General features: G+C 46.8%; 2 protein-coding genes across 6 annotated transcripts in view; one reads left to right on the top strand and one right to left on the bottom strand.

Moving 5' to 3' along the window:
* Positions 1–18,802, bottom strand: part of NMNAT1 (nicotinamide nucleotide adenylyltransferase 1) — a 46,149-nt gene extending 27,347 nt beyond the window's left edge. The window contains exon 1 of one of the 2 annotated variants that reach the window (XM_025404454.1): positions 18,721–18,802. The gene's annotated coding sequence lies outside the window, so the exon portion shown is untranslated. Of the gene's footprint in view, positions 1–18,227; positions 18,316–18,720 lie in introns of those variants that run through there. The other variant, XM_025404445.1, reaches the window with a different exon arrangement.
* The window catches only part of LZIC (leucine zipper and CTNNBIP1 domain containing), a 17,527-nt gene continuing 16,233 nt past the window's right edge, over positions 18,355–19,648 (top strand). For 3 of the 4 annotated variants that reach the window (XM_025404496.1, XM_025404479.1, XM_025404488.1), the window contains exon 1: positions 18,392–19,122. Coding sequence is in view for 1 of the 4 variants with exons in the window: in XM_025404468.1 (XP_025260253.1) it covers positions 19,011–19,065 (55 nt within the window). In the remaining 3 variants the exon portion in view is untranslated. Of the gene's footprint in view, positions 19,123–19,648 lie in introns of all 4 variants that reach the window. The other variant, XM_025404468.1, reaches the window with a different exon arrangement.

The raw sequence follows: 19,648 nt of genomic DNA, 5'->3' as shown, positions 1-19,648 counted from the left end.
TAATTTTTGTAGTTTTAGTAGAGACGGGGTTTCACCATGTTGGTCAGGCTGGTCTCGAACTCCTGACCTCATGATCTGCCTACTTTGGCCTCCCAAAGTGCTGGGATTACAGGCGTGAGTCATTGCACCCAGCCTCTTTTTTTTTTTTTTTTTTTTTGAGATGGAGTTTTGCTCTTGTCCCCAGGCTGGAGTGCAATGGCATGATCTCAGGTCATTGCAACCTCCGCCTCCCGGGTTCAAGCGATTCTTCTGCCTCAGCCTCCTGAGTAGCTGGGATTACAGACACCCACCACCACGCCCAGCTAATTTTTGTATTTTTAGTAGAGATGGGGGTTTTACTATGTTGGCCAGGCTAGTCTCAAACTCCCGACCTCAGGTGATCCACCTGCCTCGGCCTCCCAAAGTGCTGGGATTACAGGCTTAAGCCACTGTGCCTGACCAAGATTTTCTTATATGCCATGGAAACTACGTACATGTAATCTCAAAAGAATTTCAAAAATGTTTTGAGCAGTAACAATTTTCATCTGGTTGTACAAATTGTGGTAGGTAGATAACTGTCAGTTAACAGTCTGTTTTCTCATTTAAAAAATGGAAAACCATAGTCCTATGTCATAGGATTTTGTGCATATTAAATTAGGTAATGCATGTAAAATGTTTGACACATTTGTCTACCAATTATGAATATTGATAACTTAGTATTACTTGCAGGTTGTTTTACATTAATTTTCAGTCATGATAAAGGAACCAAGGTTCTAAAGATTCCTTAAAGATCAGTATCAACAGGCTGGGAGCAGTGGCTCACGCCTGTAATCCCAGTACTTTGGGAGACTGAGGCCCCATCTCTACTAAAAATACAAAAATTAGTCGGGCGTGGTGGTATGCTTCTGTGGTCCCAGATACTCAGAGGCTGAGGCAGGAGAATTCCTTGAACCTGGGAGGCAGAGGTTGCCGTGAGCCAAGATCACACCATTGTATTCCAGTCTGGGTGACAGAGCAAGACTCCATCTCAAAAAAACAAAACAAAACAAAACAAGACAAAACAAAACATCAGTATCAACAAAGCCTGCTACATAATAGGAGATCAATAAGTAGTAACTATTATTAATATTCTTATTGAAGTATTATTAGAATTTTATTAGAATGCAATGGATCTCAATTCATCTTCATTATGTTTAAAACTTTATCTCTGTAGTTAAATGTAACATTATCACCAAACAGAACCTGAATTTGGTTTCTGGAAGCTATTTCATCACTCAACGAGTAATGTAAAATGTAACTCACTGTGTCCCACGCAGCCGGGTGACAGCGTTCTCGGTTGGAATTACCACCCTGGTTCTCCAGTTCTATGTTCTGCTAAGGTAGGTTCTTATACTTGGCAGCTCAACACGCATTTCTCACCTGTGGACACGGCTTGGGTGCTCTCTGCGATTTCTGCTACGTGTTTAATTGCAGCCTGCCCCATTTTTTCTGCCCCTGTTATCAAGGGCAATCACCGACTTCACTTTGAAAAGCCAAAAATCTCAATACAGTGAAGATAGCTGTGGGTAAACTGAGTTTAACTTTTAATCCACACTTACTTCTTCTGGTATAGAAAGCCATTAAATAGGAGACAATGAGGGGACCAATGTCTCAACTTACGGATTCCCTGGAGACCAGTCCCAACAGTCTAGCGTTAGCTAATGTCTGCAGGGCTGAGGGTGACAGGCACGCCCAACCTGATTATTACTTAATATGTTCTTTCAGATTCTGTCTTGGAAATTATTCTTAGCGGAAACAGTCAATTAATAACTTTAATTCTAAAAAAATCTGAAAACTGAGAATGTACTTAAGTGAGGGGGAGGGACAAGAAGCTGCAATACTCCTTGTAATTAGCCAAATTCAAACTCACCAGCTTCTATTACAGGAAGTCCGTGTAAAGTAAGTCATTTTTTCTTACTACAGGTCAGAATTCCCATGAAATAGTTTTTCACCAAAATCGCAAATTAACATGAATTTAAAAAATGGTAAACAAGGGCCGGGTGCAGTGGCTCACACCAGTAATCCCAACACTTTGGGAAGCCGAGGCAGGTGGATCACGAGGTCAGTAGTTTGAGACCAGCCTGGCCAACACGGTGAAGCCCTGTCTCGCATGGTGGCGCATGCCTGTAATCCCAGCTACTCAGGAGGCTCAGGCAGGAGAATTGCTTGAACCCAGGAGGCGGAAGTTATAGCGAGCCAAGATCACCACACTGCACTCTAGCCTGGGCAACAGAGTGAGACTCCACCTCAAAAAAAAAAAAAAAGGTAAACAAGACTGAGCGCAGTGGCTCACACCTATAATCCCCAGCACTTTGGGAGGCCGAGGCGGGCTGATCACCTGAGGTTGGGAGTTTGAGACCAGCCTGACCAACATGGAGAAACCCGTCTCTACTAAAAATACAAAATTAGCCTGATGTGGTGGTGCATTCCTGTAATCCCAGCTACTCAGGAGGCTGAGGCAGGGGAATTGCTTGAACCCAGGAGGCGGAGGTTGCAATGAGCCGAGATCCCACCATTGAACCCCAGCCTGGGCAACAAGAGTGAAACTCCATCTCAAAAAAAAAAAAAAAAAGGGCCGGGTGCAGTGGCTCACGCCTGTAATCCCAGCACTCTGGGAGGCCGAGGCGGGTGGATCATGAGGTCAGGAGATCGAGACCATCTTGACTAACATGGTGAAACCCTGTCTCTACTAAAAAATACAAAAAAATTAGCCGGGTGTGGTGGTGGGCACCTGTAGTCCCAGCTACTTGGGAGGCTGAGGCAGGAGAATGGCGTGAACCTGGGAGGCAGAGCTTGCAGTGAGCCGAGATCGCGCCACTGCACTCCAGCCTGGGTGACAGAGCGAGACTCCGTCTCAAAAAAAGAAAAAAAAAGAAGAAGGCCAGGCGCAGCGGCTCACGCCTGTAATCCTAGCACTTTGGGAGGCCGAGGCGGGTGGATCACAAGGTCAGGAGTTCGAGACCAGCCTGACCAACATGGTGAAACCCCGTCTCAACTAAAAATACAAAAATTATCCAGGTGTGGTGGCATGTGCCTGTAAACCTACATACTCAGGAGGCTGAGGCAGGAGAATCGCTTGAACCTGGGAGGTGGAGGTTGCAGTGAGCCAAGATCACACTATTACATTCCAGCCCGAGTGACAGAGTGAGACTCTGTCTTAAAAAAAAAAAAAAAAAGGTAAACAAGGCCAGGATCAGTGGCTCATGCCTGTAGTCCGAGCACTTGGGAGGCCGAGGAGGGCGGATCACCTGAGATTAGGAGTTCGAGACCAGCTTGGACAGCACGGTGAAACCCCATCCTTACTAAAAATACAAAATATTAGTCAGGTATGGTGGCACACGCCTGTAATCCCAGCTACTCGGGAAGCTGAGGCATGAGAATCATTTGAACCCAGGAGGTGGAGGTTGAAGCGAGCTGAGGTCGTGCAACTGCACTCCAGTTTGAGTGACAGAACAAGACTCTGTCTCAAAAAGAAAAAAAAAAGTAAACCAATCATTTGAGGTCAGGGGTTCAAGATCAGCATGGCCAACATGATGAAACCCCATCTCTACTAAAAATACAAAAGTTAGCCAGGTGTGGTGGCATGTGCCTGTAATCCCAGCTACTGGTAAGGCAGAGGCACAAGAATTGCCTGAACCTGGGAAGCAGAGGTTGCAGTGAGCAGAGATCGCAGCACTGCACTCCAGCCTTGGTGACAGAGTAAAATTCTGCCTCAAAACAAAACAAAACAAACAAAAAAGAAAAAAAGAAAAGAAAGAAACATGGTAAACATTATTTATTTACCAATGATGACATTAATAACTCTTACTATTATTTATGGACTATTTTGTGGTATTCATTTACAGTCACAGTAAAGGAATCAAGGTTCTCAAGAGAAGTGAGTTGCCTACAGCCAAGATGAACCCAGTGCCAGAATAAGAATTAGAGTTCAAGGGTTAGTGCCTTCTGGTGTTATGCTTATACCACAGATTTCCTGTAATAAGTAATAAATTAATGTATCACCTCGTGTATTGACTTTTAGGCCCAGATCCTCCCGATATTGCAGCCAACCTCTCCTGTACAACCTAGTTGGTAATATCATCTTTACCTTCTTCACAATTGGTAAGTATGCAGTTATCTGTCAAGCATTTATTAGGTATCTACTACAAATAGTAGCCAGACACTGCTAGAACAAAAATTGGTAGGACAAAGTTCTCTGCTCTTCAGGAATTCACGGACTAAAATTTAAAAAACAACTCACATCTAAAATTCAGGTGAAGGGAATCTTCAAAAACTTCCTAAATATCTCTTTTAGTTGTTCTTTTTTTTTTTTTTTTTTGAGGCAGAGTTTCACTCTTGTTGCCTAGGCTGGAGTGCAATGATACAATCTCGGCTCACTGCACCCTCTGCCTCCCGGGTTCAAATGATTCTCCTGCCTCAGCCTCCGGAGTAGCTGGGATTACAGGCATGCGCCACCACGCCCAGCTAATTTTGTATTTTTAGTAGAGATGGGGTTTCTTTTTCTTTTCTTTGAGACAAGGTCTCACTCTTGTCCCCCAAGCTCAGCTCACTACAACCTCCGCCTCCCAGGTTCAAGCGATTCTTGTGCCTTAGCTTCCTGAGTAGCTGGGATTCTGGGATTACAAGTATGTGCCACCACACGTAGCTAATACTTTGTATTTTTAGTAGAGATGGGGTTTCACCATGTTGTCCAACATGGTGTCCACTCCTGACCTCTGGTAATCCGCCTGCCTCAGCCTCCCAAAGTGCTGGGATTATAGGCGTGAGCCACTGCGCCCAGCCTAGAGATGTGGTTTCACCATGTTGGTCAGGCTGGTCTCAAAGTCCCGACCTCAGGTGATCTGCCTGCCTCGGCCTCCCAAAGTGCTGGGATTACAGGTGTGAGCCACTGTGCCTGGCCTCTCTTTTAGTTGTCCTATAATTTGAGTATGTAACCAAATTAAGTTAAATACAAATTCCTTTTATTTATTTTTTTTGAGACGGAATCTTGCTCTGTCACCAGGCCAGAGTGCAGTGGCATGATCTTGGCTCACTGCAACCTCCACCTCCTGGGTTCAAGCGATTCTCTTGCCTCGGCCTCCCGAGTAGCTGGGATTACAGGCACACGCCACCACACCAACCTAATTTTTGTATTTTTAGTAGAGATAGGGTGCTACCATGTTAGCCAAGATGGTCTCGATCTCCTGACCTCATGATCCGCCTGCCTTGGCCTCCCAAAGTGCTGGAACTACAGGCATGAGCTACCATGCCCGGCCCAAATTCCTTCTGCTATAAAATTATTTAGTGTTATAATATTAAAGTATCAGGTTTTTCATTCAATAAATAGTTACTGATCAAGAGATGATTCTGGGTAGAAAAACAAGGACAATGGCAACTTGAAGTCAAAAAGTGATATAGGGCTGGGTCCAGTGTCTCTTTCCTGTAACCCCACCACTCTGAGGCTGAAGTGGGAGGATTGCGTGAAGTCAGGAGTTCAAGATCAGCCTGGGCAATATGGTGAGACATCATCTCTACAAAAAAATAGAAAAAGTTAGCTGGGCATGGTGTCATGCACCTGTAGTCCCAGCTACTTGGGAGGCTGAAGTCAGAGGGTCACTAAAGCCCGGGAGATGGAGGTTACAGTGAGTCATGTCATTGCACTCCAGCCTGGGTGACAGAGGGAGGCCCTATCTCCAAAAAAAAGGACATGGAGTTGGTCTCTATTCTCAACATTCTGAAAAGTGGAGAAGTTTAAGAATATTTTAGCTAATCTATCTTAATCATATTTTCCTTTGAATGTGCTTTTAAGTGTGATGTATGGGCCGGGCGTGGTGGCTAACGCTTGTAATCCCATCACTTTGGGAAGCCGAGGTGGGTGGATCACCTGAGGTCAGGAGTTCGAGACCAGCCTGGGCAACATGGCGAAATCCCTTCTCTACTAAAAATATAAAAATTAGCTGGGCATGGTGGCACATGCCTGTAGTCCCAGCTACGAGGGGGGCTGAGGCAGGACAATAGCTTGAACCTGGGAGACGGAGGTTGCAGTGAGCTAAGACTATGCCACTGCACTCCAGCCTGAGCTACAGTGCAAGACTCTGTCTCAAAAAAAAAAAAGAGTGATGTATGATTTCAGCAAAAACTATGTCTGAATTTTTTAAAATGAAAAAATAGGGCCAGGTATGGTGGCTCATGCCTGCAATCCCAGCACTTTGGGAGGTCAAGGCAGGTGGATCACCTGAGGTCTGGAGTTCAAGACCAGCCTGGCCAACATGTAAAACCCTATCTCTACTAAAAATACAAAAATCAGTTGAGTGTGGTGGCACACCCTTGTAGTCCCAGCTACTTGGGAAGCTGAGGCAGGAGAATTGCTTGAACCCGGGAGGCAGAGGTTGCAGTCAGCCAAGATCATGCCTCTGCACTGCAGCCTGGCAACAGAGCAAGACTCCATCTCAAAAAAAAAGACCGCACACAGTGGCTCACACCTGTAATCCCAGCACTTTCGGAGGCCGAGGCGGATGGATCACAAGGACAGGAGATCGAGACCATCCTGGTTAACACAGTGAAACCCCGTCTCTACTAAAAATACAAAAAAATTAGCTGGGCGTGGTGGCGGGTGCCTATAGTTCCAGCTACTCGGGAGGCTGAGGCAGAAGAATTGCTTGAACCTGGGAGGTGGAGGTTGCAGTGAGTCAAGATTGTGTTACTGCACTCCAACCTGGGCGACAGAGCAGGACTCCGTCTCAAAAAAAAAAAAAAACAAAAAAAAAAAACGTGCATACAATCTATATCAAAGGAAAAATTACTTTGCCTAGACTGGCATTTCTGTTCCACAGCAGAAAAGGAAGGAAACAAACTGCATTTAGGTTTGCATTCAAGAATATATTTCTAGCCGGGCACGGTGGCTCACACCTATAATCCCAGCACTTTGGGAGGCCGAGGTGGGCAGATCACCTGAGGTCAGGAGTTCGAGACCAGCCTGGCCAACATGGTGAAACCCCGTCTTTACTAAAAATACAAAAAATTACCCAGGCATGGTGGTGTACACCTATAATGCCACCTACTAGGGAGGCTGAGGTAGGAGAATTGCTTAAACCTGGGAGGAAGAGGTCACAGTGTGCTGAGATTGCACCACTGCACTCCAGCCTGAGTGACAGAACAAGACTCTGTCTAAAAAAAAAAGATTATGTTTCTGAGATGATTAAACCTAAACACTGATAACTGATGCTGTTCCTCTGTCCTTTTAGGTTTTACTGTGCTGTTCGTTCAGATGGAGCCAGTGCCACACACGCTGAGGTGGATGTTTTCTGCGTTTGGTATGGGATCCTTCAGTGAAGGAGTCTGCACTGTGGTGTTAACAGTTTTGGCAACAGACTGTGTATGTTTTTAAACAATGAATTTCTAAAGGCTTATCTTAATCTGAAAGTTTGGCTGTAGATAATATGTCTTCAATATTTATTTTCTACTGACACCAAAAGTAGAGATATGTGGAGATGGAATTCCTCATTAGGCACATGTCACAGTTAAAACATTTCCCTGTTCAAAAAGTAGTTAAGATATTAATCAACAGTGAAACAGGCCAGGCACAGTGGCTCACACCTCTAAGGCTGAGGCAGGCAGATCACTTGAGCCCAGGAGATGAAGACCAGCATAGGCAATGTGGCAAAACCCCATCTCTACAAAAATTACAAAAATTAGCTAGGCCTGGTGGCACGTGCCTGTATTCCCAGCTACTTGGGAGGCTGAGGCAGGAGGATCACGTGAACCCAGGAAGTCAAGGCTGCAGTGAGCCATGCTCACACCACTACACTTCGGCCTGGGTGACAAAACAACATCATGTCTCAAAACAAACAAACAAACAGTGAAGGTGAAGCTGTTGGATTGGGTTTGGCACAGTAAATAGCAATTTCTTGCTAAATTGGCACCTTCATTTAAATCCTTGTGGCAAAACATTTTTAACACATGTTCCAATTAAAAGACAAAGTATTCCTCATAGTACCTTTTCTCTCTCAAATATAGGAAAAAACAACCCCTGAACTTTACTACTTGTCTGTGCTGCTGTCGGTGAGCAGCTTAGCTTCTACAGGTAAGCAAGAAAACTTCCCAAGTAACCTATCCTTGTCAAAGGCTTACCAGTCCTTTGAGGCAATAACTACTCAACTGGCACTGTGACTGTGATGCTGCAAGGGGAATATTAAGCTTTAGTTCCTTTTTTTTTTGAAACGGAGTCTCACTCTGTTGCTTAGGCTGGAGTGCAGTGGCGTGATCCTGGCTCACTGCAACCTCCTTCTCCTGGATTAAAGCGATTCTTCTGCCTCAGACTCCCCAGTAGCTGGAATTAAAGGTGTGTGCCACTACGCCTGGATAATTTTGGTATTTTTAGAGATGGGGTTATACCATGTTGGCCAGGCTAGTGTTGAACTCCTGACCTCAAGTGATCCACCCGTCTCAGCCTCCCAAAGTGCTGGGATTATACACGTGAGCCACTGTGCCCAGCCGCCCTAGTTCCTCTTAAAGCAAGAGATCCAAGAAGCTAAAAAGCATGAAAAGCAAAGCAAAGCAAACAGGGGGAGAGGAGGGTTAGGATGGGATATGAAAAAACATCCTTCTCATGTTACTCCCACTGCATTTAATTAGATCCTATCTATTCTTCATCCTGTAGTGCTTTTCTCAGGCCTGAGGCTGATCTGGTGGGCCAGGGTGACCTGTCGAAGGCCAGATGCTAACCCAACAGTTTGAACCATCTGGGTCCTGTGTTTCCCGTCTGAGATACACATCTCTACCTGGCTGGGCCTGTCCCAGCAGCCCTGCCACCTATCGGCAATCGCACGACCATCTCCTATCCTGCTATTTCAGCTGAACAGCAGAGCCAATAATAGGAAACATGTCAAAATCAGGCATTTAGTAGAAAACTGCATTATGCCAGGCACGGTGGCTCATGCCTATAATCTCAGCACTTTGGGAGGCGAAGGCGGGTGGATCACTTGAGGTCCAGAGTTTCAGATCAGCCTGACCAACATGTCGAAACCCTGTCTCTACTAAAAATACAAAAATTAGCCGGATGTGGTTGCAGGCACCTGTAATCCCAGCTACTTGGGAGGCTGAGGCAGGAGAATCACTTGAATCCAGGAGGCGGCAGTTGAAGTGAGCCGAGATTGCGTCACCACTCTCCAGACTGGATGACAGAGCGAGACTCTGTTTCAAAAGAAAAAAAAAAGAAAGCTGCATTTAAGTATTAATGAGCACTCACTGACAATGGATAAAAAGAAACAGTTCCGCTGAAATCACAGGACTGACATCATAACCCAATTCATTCCAAATAAAGATCTCCTATCAAATACTTTCACAATGATTATTTTGACTTTCTAAACCTCATGTTTTGTTCAATGAAGTTAAGTGGCATCAGCTGGGAGATTGCTATAGAAATAAGTGCTGAAAAAGAGGAAGGAAAATAGAAGTCTTAGTAACAAACAAAGGTTTAGTTTCAAAAGACCCTAGTAATTCAGATTGTGTATTTGAACAAGGTCAATTTACTGCTTCTTTAAGAATGCAGTGGGGCCGGATGTGGTAGCTCATGCCTGTAATCTCAGCACTTTGGGAGGCCAAGGTGGGCAATCACCTGAGGTCAGGAGTTTTTTTTGTTTTTTTTGTTTTCTTTTTGAGACAGAGTCTCGCTCTGTCGCCCAGGCTGGAGTGCAGTGGCTGGATCTCAGCTCACTGCAAGCTCCGCCTCCCAGGTTTACGTCATTCTCCTGCCTCAGCCTCCCGAGTAGCTGGGACTACAGGCGCCCGCCACCACGCCCGGCTAGTTTTTTGTATTTTTTTAGTAGAGAAGGGGTTTCACCGTGTTAGCCAGGATGGTCTCAATCTCCTGACCTTGTGATCCGCCTGTCTCGGCCTCCCAAAGTGCTGGGATTACAGGCTTGAGCCACCGCGCCCAGCCAAGGTCAGGAGTTTGAGACTAGCCTTGCCAACATGGTGAAACCCCGTCTCCACTTTAAAAATATATATATATACACACACACACACACACACATACACACACATATACATGTATACACATATATACACACACACATATATACAGACACATACATATATATATATACACACACATACACAAAAAAAATTAGCTGGGCATCTTGGTGTGTACCTGTAATCCCAGCTACTCGGGAGGCTGAGACAGGAGAATCGCTTGAACCCAGGAGGTGGAGGTTGCAGTGAGCAAAGATCGCGCCACTGCACTCCAGCCTGGGTGACAGAGTAAGACTCCATCTCAAAAAAAAAAAAAAAAAAAAAAAGGCAGTGGAAGATTTTAGAGTAAAAATAATCACAACCTCCCCCTTATAGATTATAACAACCTGCATCATGACAGCTAACTGTTTTCCAGAGAAAATAGCTAAAGTGACCTGCATTGTGTTTTGTCTTTTTTTTTTTTCTTTTTTGAGACAGAGCCCTGGTCTGTCGCCCAGGCTGGAGTGCAGTGGTGTGATCTTGGTTCACTGCAGGCTGGTCTCAAACACCTGATGTCAGGTGATCCACCTGCCTCAGCCTCCCAAAGTGCTGGGATTACAGGCCTGAGCCACCATGGCCAGCCGTGTTTTGTCTTTTTACTTCTGTGTATAATTAACAATTCTGGGCCAGGCACAGTGGTTGACGCCTGTAATCCCAACATTTTGGGAGGTCAGGCAGGTGAATCACCTGAGGTCAGGAGTTTGAGACCAGCGTGGCCAACATGGTGAAACCCCGTCTCTACTAAAAATACAAAAAAATGCCGGGCGCGGTGGCTCAAGCCTGTAATCCCAGCACTTTGGGAGGCCGAGACGGGCGGATCACGAGGTCAGGAGATCGAGACCATCCTGGCGAACACGGTGAAACCCCGTCTCTACTAAAAAATACAAAAAACTAGCCGGGCGAGATGGCGGGCGCCTGTGGTCCCAGCTACTCGGGAGGCTGAGGCAGGAGAATGGCGTAAGCCCGGGAGGCGGAGCTTGCAGTGAGCCGAGATCGCGCCACTGCACTCCAGCCTGGGCGACAGAGCCAGACTCCGTCTCAAAAAAAAAAAAAAAAAAATACAAAAAAATGAGCCAGGCTTGTGACGGGTGCCTGTAATCCCAGCTACTTGGGAGGCTGAGGCAGGAGAATCACATGAACCCAGGAGGCGGAGGTTGCAGTGAGCATTGCACTTCAGCCTGGGCAACGAGAGTAAAACTCTGTTTCAAAAAGAAAAAAAAATTCTGAAGTATTTTTGGTAGGGACTAGTTACTCACAAATGGTCTCAATGTCATTAAGGACTGGATACAACTTTATTTTGAGACAGGGTCTCGCTCTATCACCCAGGCTGGAACGTAATGGCATAATCACTGCAACCGCCACCTCCCGGGCTCAAGCAATCCTCCCGCCTCAGCCCCCACCCCAAGTAGCTGGGACTACAGGTATGCCCCACCAGACCTGGCTACTCTTTTGTATTTTTTTGTAGAGATAAGGTTTCACTATATTGCCCACACTGGTCTCGAACTCCTGGGCTCAAGCAATCCGCCCGCCTTGACCTCCCAAAGTGTTGGGATTACGGGCATGAGCCAGCTCGCCTGGCCGACAACTCCATTTCTTGAGAAAAAGAACAGAACCAATGGGCAAGAAGAACATATTCAGTATAAAATCTCCCAAAGCATCTCTGACAGGCGTAGCACCTGAACAAATGGAAATGACTGTTCATCTGTTTTCTTCTGGACAGGAGGTTACCTAATATATACCCACTATCCTTTGAAACCACCACCATTTTCTGAGCACCTTCCACATCCCAGACACAGCACTAAGGTAGGAATTAGAAACGTGAGCAATCACACAATAAGAACGAAATTCCTTTGAAGTAATTATATTACCATGATTAACATAAATTATTTAGAAACAACACATTCCCTAGACCTCATCAATCACTACAGGGCTTTGAGCAGAGGAGTGACATTATCTGACTTTTTTCTTTTTTTTTTTGAGACAGAGTCTCACTCTGTCACCCAGGCTGGAGTGCAGTGGCTCGATCTCGGCTCACTGCAAACTCTGCCTCTCGGGTTCACACCATTCTCCGGCCTCAGCCTCTCAAAGTAGCTGGGACTACAGACGCCCACCATCATGGCCAGCTAATTTTTTGTAGTTTTAGTAGAGACGGGGTTTCACTGTGTTAGCCAGGATGGTCTCAATCTCCTGACCTCATGATCTGCCCACCTTGGTCTCCCAAAGTGCTGGGATTACAGGTGTGAGCCACCGCACCTGGCCCCCATCTGACATATTTTTTAGACTGTGTCTCACTCTGTCACCCAGGCTGGAGTGCAGTGGCACCATCTCGGCTCACTGCAACCGCCACCTCCCGGGTTCAAGCAATTCTCCCCTCTCAGCCTCCTGAGTAGATGGAATCACAGGCACGTGCCACCATACTCAGCTAATTTTTGTATTTTTAGTACAGACAGGGTTTTGCCATGTTGGCCAGGATGGTCTCAAACTCCAAACCCCAAGTGATCTGCCCACCTCGGCCTCCCAAAGTACTGGGAATCCAGGTGTGAGCCACTGTACCTGGCGAGAATGTTCTAAGCAAAGGTAATAGTGCAAGAGTCCCAAGGCAGATGCATGCGTGTCATGCCGCAGGAAGAGATGAAGCCCAGCATGGCTGGAACATAATAACTAAGGGAGGAGGAATAGCAGACACAGAGAGGTAAGAGGAAGACACTGCAGGGCTTTGAGCAGAGGAGTGACATGATCTGACATATTTTTAAGGATCTCTCTGGCACTTGAAGCTGAAAACAGAATGTAGGGAGAGGCAAGGGTGCAAGTGAAGACACAAGATGGGAGGCTACTGCAATAATCCAGGTGACAGGTGATGCTGACCCATCCCTGATGGTGGCAGCAAAGTGGTAAGACGTCATTCGATTCTGGGTGTGTCTGGAACATACAGCCAATGTGATTTGCAATGGATGGGATGTGGGCAGTAAAAGAAAGAAGAGTCAAGGATGACTCTAGAAGTTTTTGGCCTAAGCAGCTAAAAGAACAGCACTACCTTTAACTGAGAAGAGAATCATAGCGAAGCATGATGGCGTGTGCCTGTAATCCTAGCTACTTGGGACCTTGAGAGCTTGTTTGGAGGTTCTAGCAGGGGAACGCAACTACTTACATACCCTTGACTGAAGACTAGTCCTCCTCTATTGGGGATGGTTGTTCTCTTCAACTGAGTGTGCAGCTTCCAGAGGGACATACATGGAGCAGTGAGGGAGGAAGGAGACACTGGCCTAGCCAGCCAGATCAGCCGGATCAACCCTGGTGATCAACGGGGTGAGAGATGTCACAGCCAGATTGCCCTCACATCCTACTTGGGAGGCTGAGGTGGGAGGATCACCTGATCACGCCACTGCACTCTGGCCTGGGCAACACAGCAAGACCCTGTCTCCAAAAAAAGAGAAGAGAAAGATGTCCATGAAGTAGGCTTGAGGGGACTATCAGGAGTTCAGTTTATAGAGAAGTGAAGTTTGAGACATCTATTAGATATCCAAGTGGTAACACTAAGTAGGCAAATGGAGAACAAAGCCAAGTTCAGGGGAGAGGTGCAGACACACAACAGCCTAGAGATTTGGATATATCTGCATTTAGATGGTGTATTTGTCTGCTTAGGCTGTCATACTAAAATACCACAGACTGGGTAACTTCAACAACAGAAATTGACTTTCTCACCGTTCTAGAGGCTAGAAGCCCAAGATCAAGGTTTTGGCCAATTTGGTCTGTGGTGGCAGCTCTGTTCCTGTCTTGTACATGGCTGCCTTCTTGCTATGTCCTCACATAATCTTTCTTCAGTATATAAGGGTAAGGGGCAAACTCTCCACTCACGCTTCTGATAAGGACACTAGTCCTATCGGATCAGGGCCCCACACTTATGACCTCATTTAACCTTAATTACTTCCTTACTCCAAATACAACCACACCTAGAGTGACATCTTTGATTCTAAAAGTTCATGTTCTTACCCGTTATGCAAGATTTGCAATGGTATGAACTATTTAAGGCAGACATTTAAAAGAGGCCTAAGTGTTCAGGGAGTCTTTGGCTCCTGGTACTTCTTGTTGGCCACTAAAGTTTCATCTACCCCAGCATTTTCCCTACCTAGTTGGAGCAACTTGCGTGCTCTGGGCTCCCATCCCAAGTCCAGGCTGAAATGTCCTCAACTCCTCCAGCTGCCAGGGAGCATTTATCTGGTTTCCCAGTGACTCCCAGTCTGGATGTTACTTTACTCAGCGCTGTCTCCCATGGTTTCCTGCCTAACATATTATTTCTCTTTCTCCAGTTTCTTCTCTGCCTTCTGTCTGAAGGCTTATATTCTATTTTTGTTTCAGAATGAATTTCTCTTATGCATTAGAAATATGTTTTCATGGCCGGGCGCAGTGGCTCAAGCCTGTAATCCCAGCACTTTGGGAGGCCAAGACGGGCGGATCACGAGGTTAGGAGATGGAGACCATCCTGGCTAACACGGTGAAACCCCGTCTCTACTAAAAAAAATACAAAAAACTAGCCGGGCGTGGTGGTGGGTGCCTGTAGTCCCAGCTACTCGGGAGGCTGAGGCAGGAGAATGGCGTAAACCCGGGAGGCGGAGCTTGCAGTGAGCTGAGATCCGGCCACTGCACTCCAGCCTGGGCGACAGAGCGAGACTCCATCTCAAAAAAACAAAAAACAAAACAAAGAAATATGTTTTCATTATCCATTAACTCTAAACAAGAACCTAAAGGTACATTAAAAAACCCTTAGCATAGAACTGCTGAATGACTAAGTCACAGAGAAGAACAGGCAAATACCTCCATTGCTTCAAAGACTGCACACGCTAAAACTACACAAATGCCAGAAGAGAACATTGGATTATCATTATCAAAATTAGGGGAAGGCCGGGTGGGGTGGCTCATGCCTGCAATTCCAGGACTTTGGGGGGCCAAAGTGGGAGGATTACTGGAGCCCAGGAGTTTGAAACCAGCCCGGGCAACATGACAAAACCTCATCTCTACAAAAAGTACAAAAACTAGCCGGATGTGGTGGCATGCACCTGAAGTCCCAGCTACTAGGGAGGCTAAGGTGCAAGGATCACCTGAGCCTGAGAGATTAAGGCTGCAGTGAGCCGTGATCATGTTACTGTACTCCAGTCTAGGTGACAGGGCAAGACTGTATCAAAAACAAAAACAAAAATAACCAGGGAAAGTACACTGTGAACAAGTGTTTATTCAGCAAATTTTTCAAATGATTTTTGTTTGTTTGTTTTGAGAGGTAGTCTCGCCCTGTAGCCCAGGCTGAAGTGCAATGGCATGATCTTGGCTCACTGTAACCTCCACCTGCCAGGTTCAAGCAATTCTGCCTCAGCCTCCCGAGTAGCTGGGACTACAGGCACACGCCACCATGCACGGCTAATTTTTTCTATTTTTAGTAGAGACATGGTTTCACCATGCTGGCCAGGCTGGTCTCAAACTCCCGACCTCATGATCTGCCCACCTCGGCTTCCCAAAGTCCCGGGATTACAGGTGTGAGCCACCACGCCCAGCTCAAATAATATTTTTAAAGTATATTTTCCGGTTTTGTTTTGTACAGCACTGAGTCTGTCACTGTGAATTCCATTTTACCAAAAACATTGACACTTCCACATATATTTATGAATCAAAATTGAAAGATAATTGCATTAACAGGTACTTTTTTTTTCTTTTGTTTTGGTTTTTTTGTTTGTTTTTTGAGACCGAGTCTCGCTCTGTTGCCCAGGCTGGAGTGCAGTGGTGCAATCTCCACTCACTGCAAGCTCCGCCGCCTCCTGGGTTAACGCCATTCTCCTGCCTCAGCCTCCCCAGAAGCTGGGACTACAAGCGCCTGCCACCTCGCCTGGCCAATTTTTTTGTATTTTCAGTAGAGACGGGGTCTCACCGTGTTCGCCAGGATGGTCTCGATCTCCTGACCTCGTGATCTGCCCACCTTGGCCTCCCAAAGTGCTGGGATTACAGGCGTGAGCCACCGCGCCTGGCCTTGTTTTGTTTTTTTAAGACGGAGTTGCTCTGCCACCCAGGCTGCAGTGCAGTGTCACGATCTTAGCTCACTGCAACCTTCACCTCCTGAGTTCAAGCGATTCTCATGCCTCAGCCTCCTGAGTAGCTGGATTACAGGCATGCACCACCAGGCCTGGTTAATTTTTGTATTTTTAGGATAGATGGGGTTTCACCACATTGGCCGGGCCGGTCTTGAATTCCTGACCTTAAGTGATCTGCCTGCCTCAGCCTCCCAAAGTGCTGGGATTATAGGCATGAGCCACTGTGCCTGGCCAACTTTTACAGAGAAAATTCTTTGAATCTGAAGTGTCTTGCAAGGTAGAGGCTATTGCAACCATTCCAACTAGTGTGTCAACAGTCTTCTCTAAGGTGAGCTAGAAAAATGGTTTCATATTCAAATTATAACTCTGAAAAACAACTGATGGTAATAAAGAGATTCCACGATCAGACAGAACTGAGAGAAACAATTAGTTCTGGTAGAGTTCTATGGTAATCAAAGTTACGTTTGTCCTGGGTAGCTGAAATATAATTAACTTCAAAGACTCCAGTGGGCTAGAAAAATGGTTTCATATTCAAATTATAACTCTGCAAAACAATTGATGGTAATAAAGAGATTCCACAATCAGACAGAACTAAGAGAAACAATTAGTTCTGGTAAAGCTCTGTGGCAATCAAAGTTAGAAGTTTATCCTGGGCAGCTGAAATATAACTAGCTTCAAAGACCAGGCCTGGCGGTGGCTTGTGCCAATCACCACAACACTTTGAGGGGCCAAGGCCGGAGGATCGCTTGAGCCCGGGAGTTCAAGGGTGCAGTGAGCTATGATCACACCACTGCACTCCAGCCTGGGCAACACAGCTCTTGTTTTTTAACAAGAGATTGTTACTTTAAAAAAAAAAAAAAAAAAGGCCGGGCGCGGGGGCTCAGGCCTGTAATCCCAGCACTTTGGGAGGCCGAGACGGGCGGATCACAAGGTCAGGAGATCGAGACCATCCTGGCTAACACGGTGAAACCCCGTCTCTACTAAAAAACACAAAAAACTAGCCGGGCGAGGTGGCGGGCACCGGTAGTCCCAGCTACTCAGGAGGCTGAGGCAGGAGAATGACATAAGCCTGGGAGGCTGAGCTTGCAGTGAGCCGAGGTCCGGCCACTGCACTCCAGCCTGGGCGACAGAGCCAGACTCCGTCTCAAAAAAAAAAAAAAAAAGACTGTCCCTATCAAACAATTCTACCATGAACACTGACGTTGTTCTGTGGACTACTTCAGGAAGATGGACTGAGAACATCGTTAAATGGTTCCAACTAGTTTCTGGGTAACTTTATTTTTGATTTTTTGTTATGGGGGTCTCGCTATGTTGCCCAGGCTGGGCTCAAATGATCCTCTCACCTCGGCCTCTCAAAGTGCTGGGTTTACACGTGTGAGCCACTGCGACAGCCAAGGGTAACCTTTTTTATTTATGTTTTTTTGAGACGGAGTCTCCCACTGTCACCCCTGCTGGAATGCAACAGCGCGATCTCGGTTAACCGCAACCTCCACCTCCAGGGTTCAAGCCATTCTCCTGCCTCAGCCTCCGCAGTAGCTGGGATTACAGGCTCCCGCTACCGCGTACGGCTAATTTTTTGTATTTTTAGTAGAGACGGGGTTTCACTATGTTGGCCAGACTGGGCTCAAAGTCCTGACCTCGTGATCTGCCTGCTTCGGCCTCCCAAAGTGCTGGGATTACAGGCGTGAGACACCGCGCCCGGTCAAGGGTAACTTTTTAAGGGCTGCCCAACAGTTCATTACCTCCTTCTCAAGGAGCATGAGTGTCAAACCACCTCCAGCAAAGTAGATGTAGTCTTTTACAGATTTGGAAAGGATTTAGGAAGAAAGGGAAGTCATTCAGAATTTCTTCCTCGACGCCCAGCCGTCCCCCGTTAAGTCTAAAGGTGCTAGACCTCAAGACTCTTCTAGAAAGAGATTTTTCCTTTCCAAGGTGAATACATCTGTTCCGAAGGTCAGAAGCTATTTTACCGAAGTTTTCCGTTCCACCGAAAAAATTAAGGGTCAATTAATGCTTCTTGTCCCAAACCTGAATATGAGCTTGCCTCGGATCATATTCGACCCTAAAGACTTCACCATCTTGGACGCCCCTATATCTAGGACAAAAAGGGACCAGCTTCTCAGGGGCTCCTTGCAGGGAGCTTACCGCGCCCTCACTGTCCGCCGGCCCGAGTGCTACCGTAGATCACCCGCGGCCCGGACGCCAGCAAGTGGAACATCTGGGTCGCACTCTCATTGGTTCCAGGGGGCCGGAAGTGCGTGCGTGCGGCGGAAGTGCTCCTCCGGCGCGGTCCTCCAGGCCAGGGCCCTCAGGTAGGCGGGGCCCCTGGCCCTAAACTCTGGGACTGGCGGGCGGGCAGGTGGCACAGGGGGGATCCCGGGGGCCTAAGGAGGTTGTCCCAGTTTTCGTCAGGGAGAGCCGGAAAGATTTTTGGGGACCGTGGGTTTACGGCTACCTCTGGTGGTAACCGGGGCCTGGTGGAGCCCGGCCGCCGCGGGACCTACGTGTCGGACTTCAAGTTCCCGCGTGGGGTGGGATCTGCTGCGGTGGCCGGAGCTGATTCTTCACCCAGTCCGGTTGGTTCTGGGCCAAACGCTCCTCACTTTCAGCCAGGAAGAGGCGTGCTCTCCGTCCTTACCTTTTCCATGCCTGTGGGTTTGACGCCTTCCCTCAAGGCGTATCCGGATGCGGGTTTTTCCTCCAAGATCCTCTCGGCCTCGCTAGGAAAAACCTCAGAAAGGCTGCGGTAGACGCAGTGAGGGAGAAACTGCCCCCGCCCGTGATGTCTCAGGCTGCTCAAGTGGAAGTTATCTGGACTGCCTTAGGGCAAGTTTATATATAGCAAATACAATTACTTGTTAATGGTTTCCTTTTTTCCAGCCATCTCCACCCCCAGGTGGTTTGAACTTTGAGCCTTTTGTAGTCCTGATGAATAATTTCATTTTCCTCAAGTTTATGACACTCGGAACGTCAAGAACTGGAGGTTTGTGCAATTTGAGACCGGTCAGCACTGTGCAGAGATCAGAGTACTAAGAGACAGGTGAGCAAGAATGAGTGCCCTCCACTCCAGATTGTAGTGTCTGAGAGCGGTTTCTGCAGTTTCGTAAAAGTGCACACCTTTAGTGACTACTAGGTGGCGCCAACGAGTTAATCTTTCGGGGATAAATCTCAAAGTAGCACCAGATAAGGCTTTTAAAATGCACCCATTTTTACTGAAATGTATTCAGAATAGCTTTAGCTCCTTAAACTATGTTGAGCCTTTATATACGTGACCAAACTATCGACGTTCTATTCTGTATCAGGTACTGAGAAATCTAAGACAGGAATCAGACTCATATTCTGTTCTCCAGAGTTTAGTCAGTACAAAAATTAGCTGAGCGTGGTGGCAGGCACCTGTAATCCCAGCTACTCGGAAGGCCGAGGCAGGAGAATCGCTTGAACCTGGGAGGCAGAGGTTGCAGTGAGCCAAGATCACGCCACTGCACTCTAGCCTGGGTGACAGAGCGAGACGATGCCTCAAAAAAAAATTTTTTTTTTTTTTTTTTTTTTTTTTTTTTTTTTTTTTT

This window comes from Theropithecus gelada, chromosome 1 (assembly GCF_003255815.1).
Source record: "Theropithecus gelada isolate Dixy chromosome 1, Tgel_1.0, whole genome shotgun sequence".
NCBI lineage: Eukaryota > Metazoa > Chordata > Mammalia > Primates > Cercopithecidae > Theropithecus > Theropithecus gelada.
Note: the sequence above shows the minus strand (reverse complement) of the source record. Positions and strands in the feature narration are given on the sequence as shown.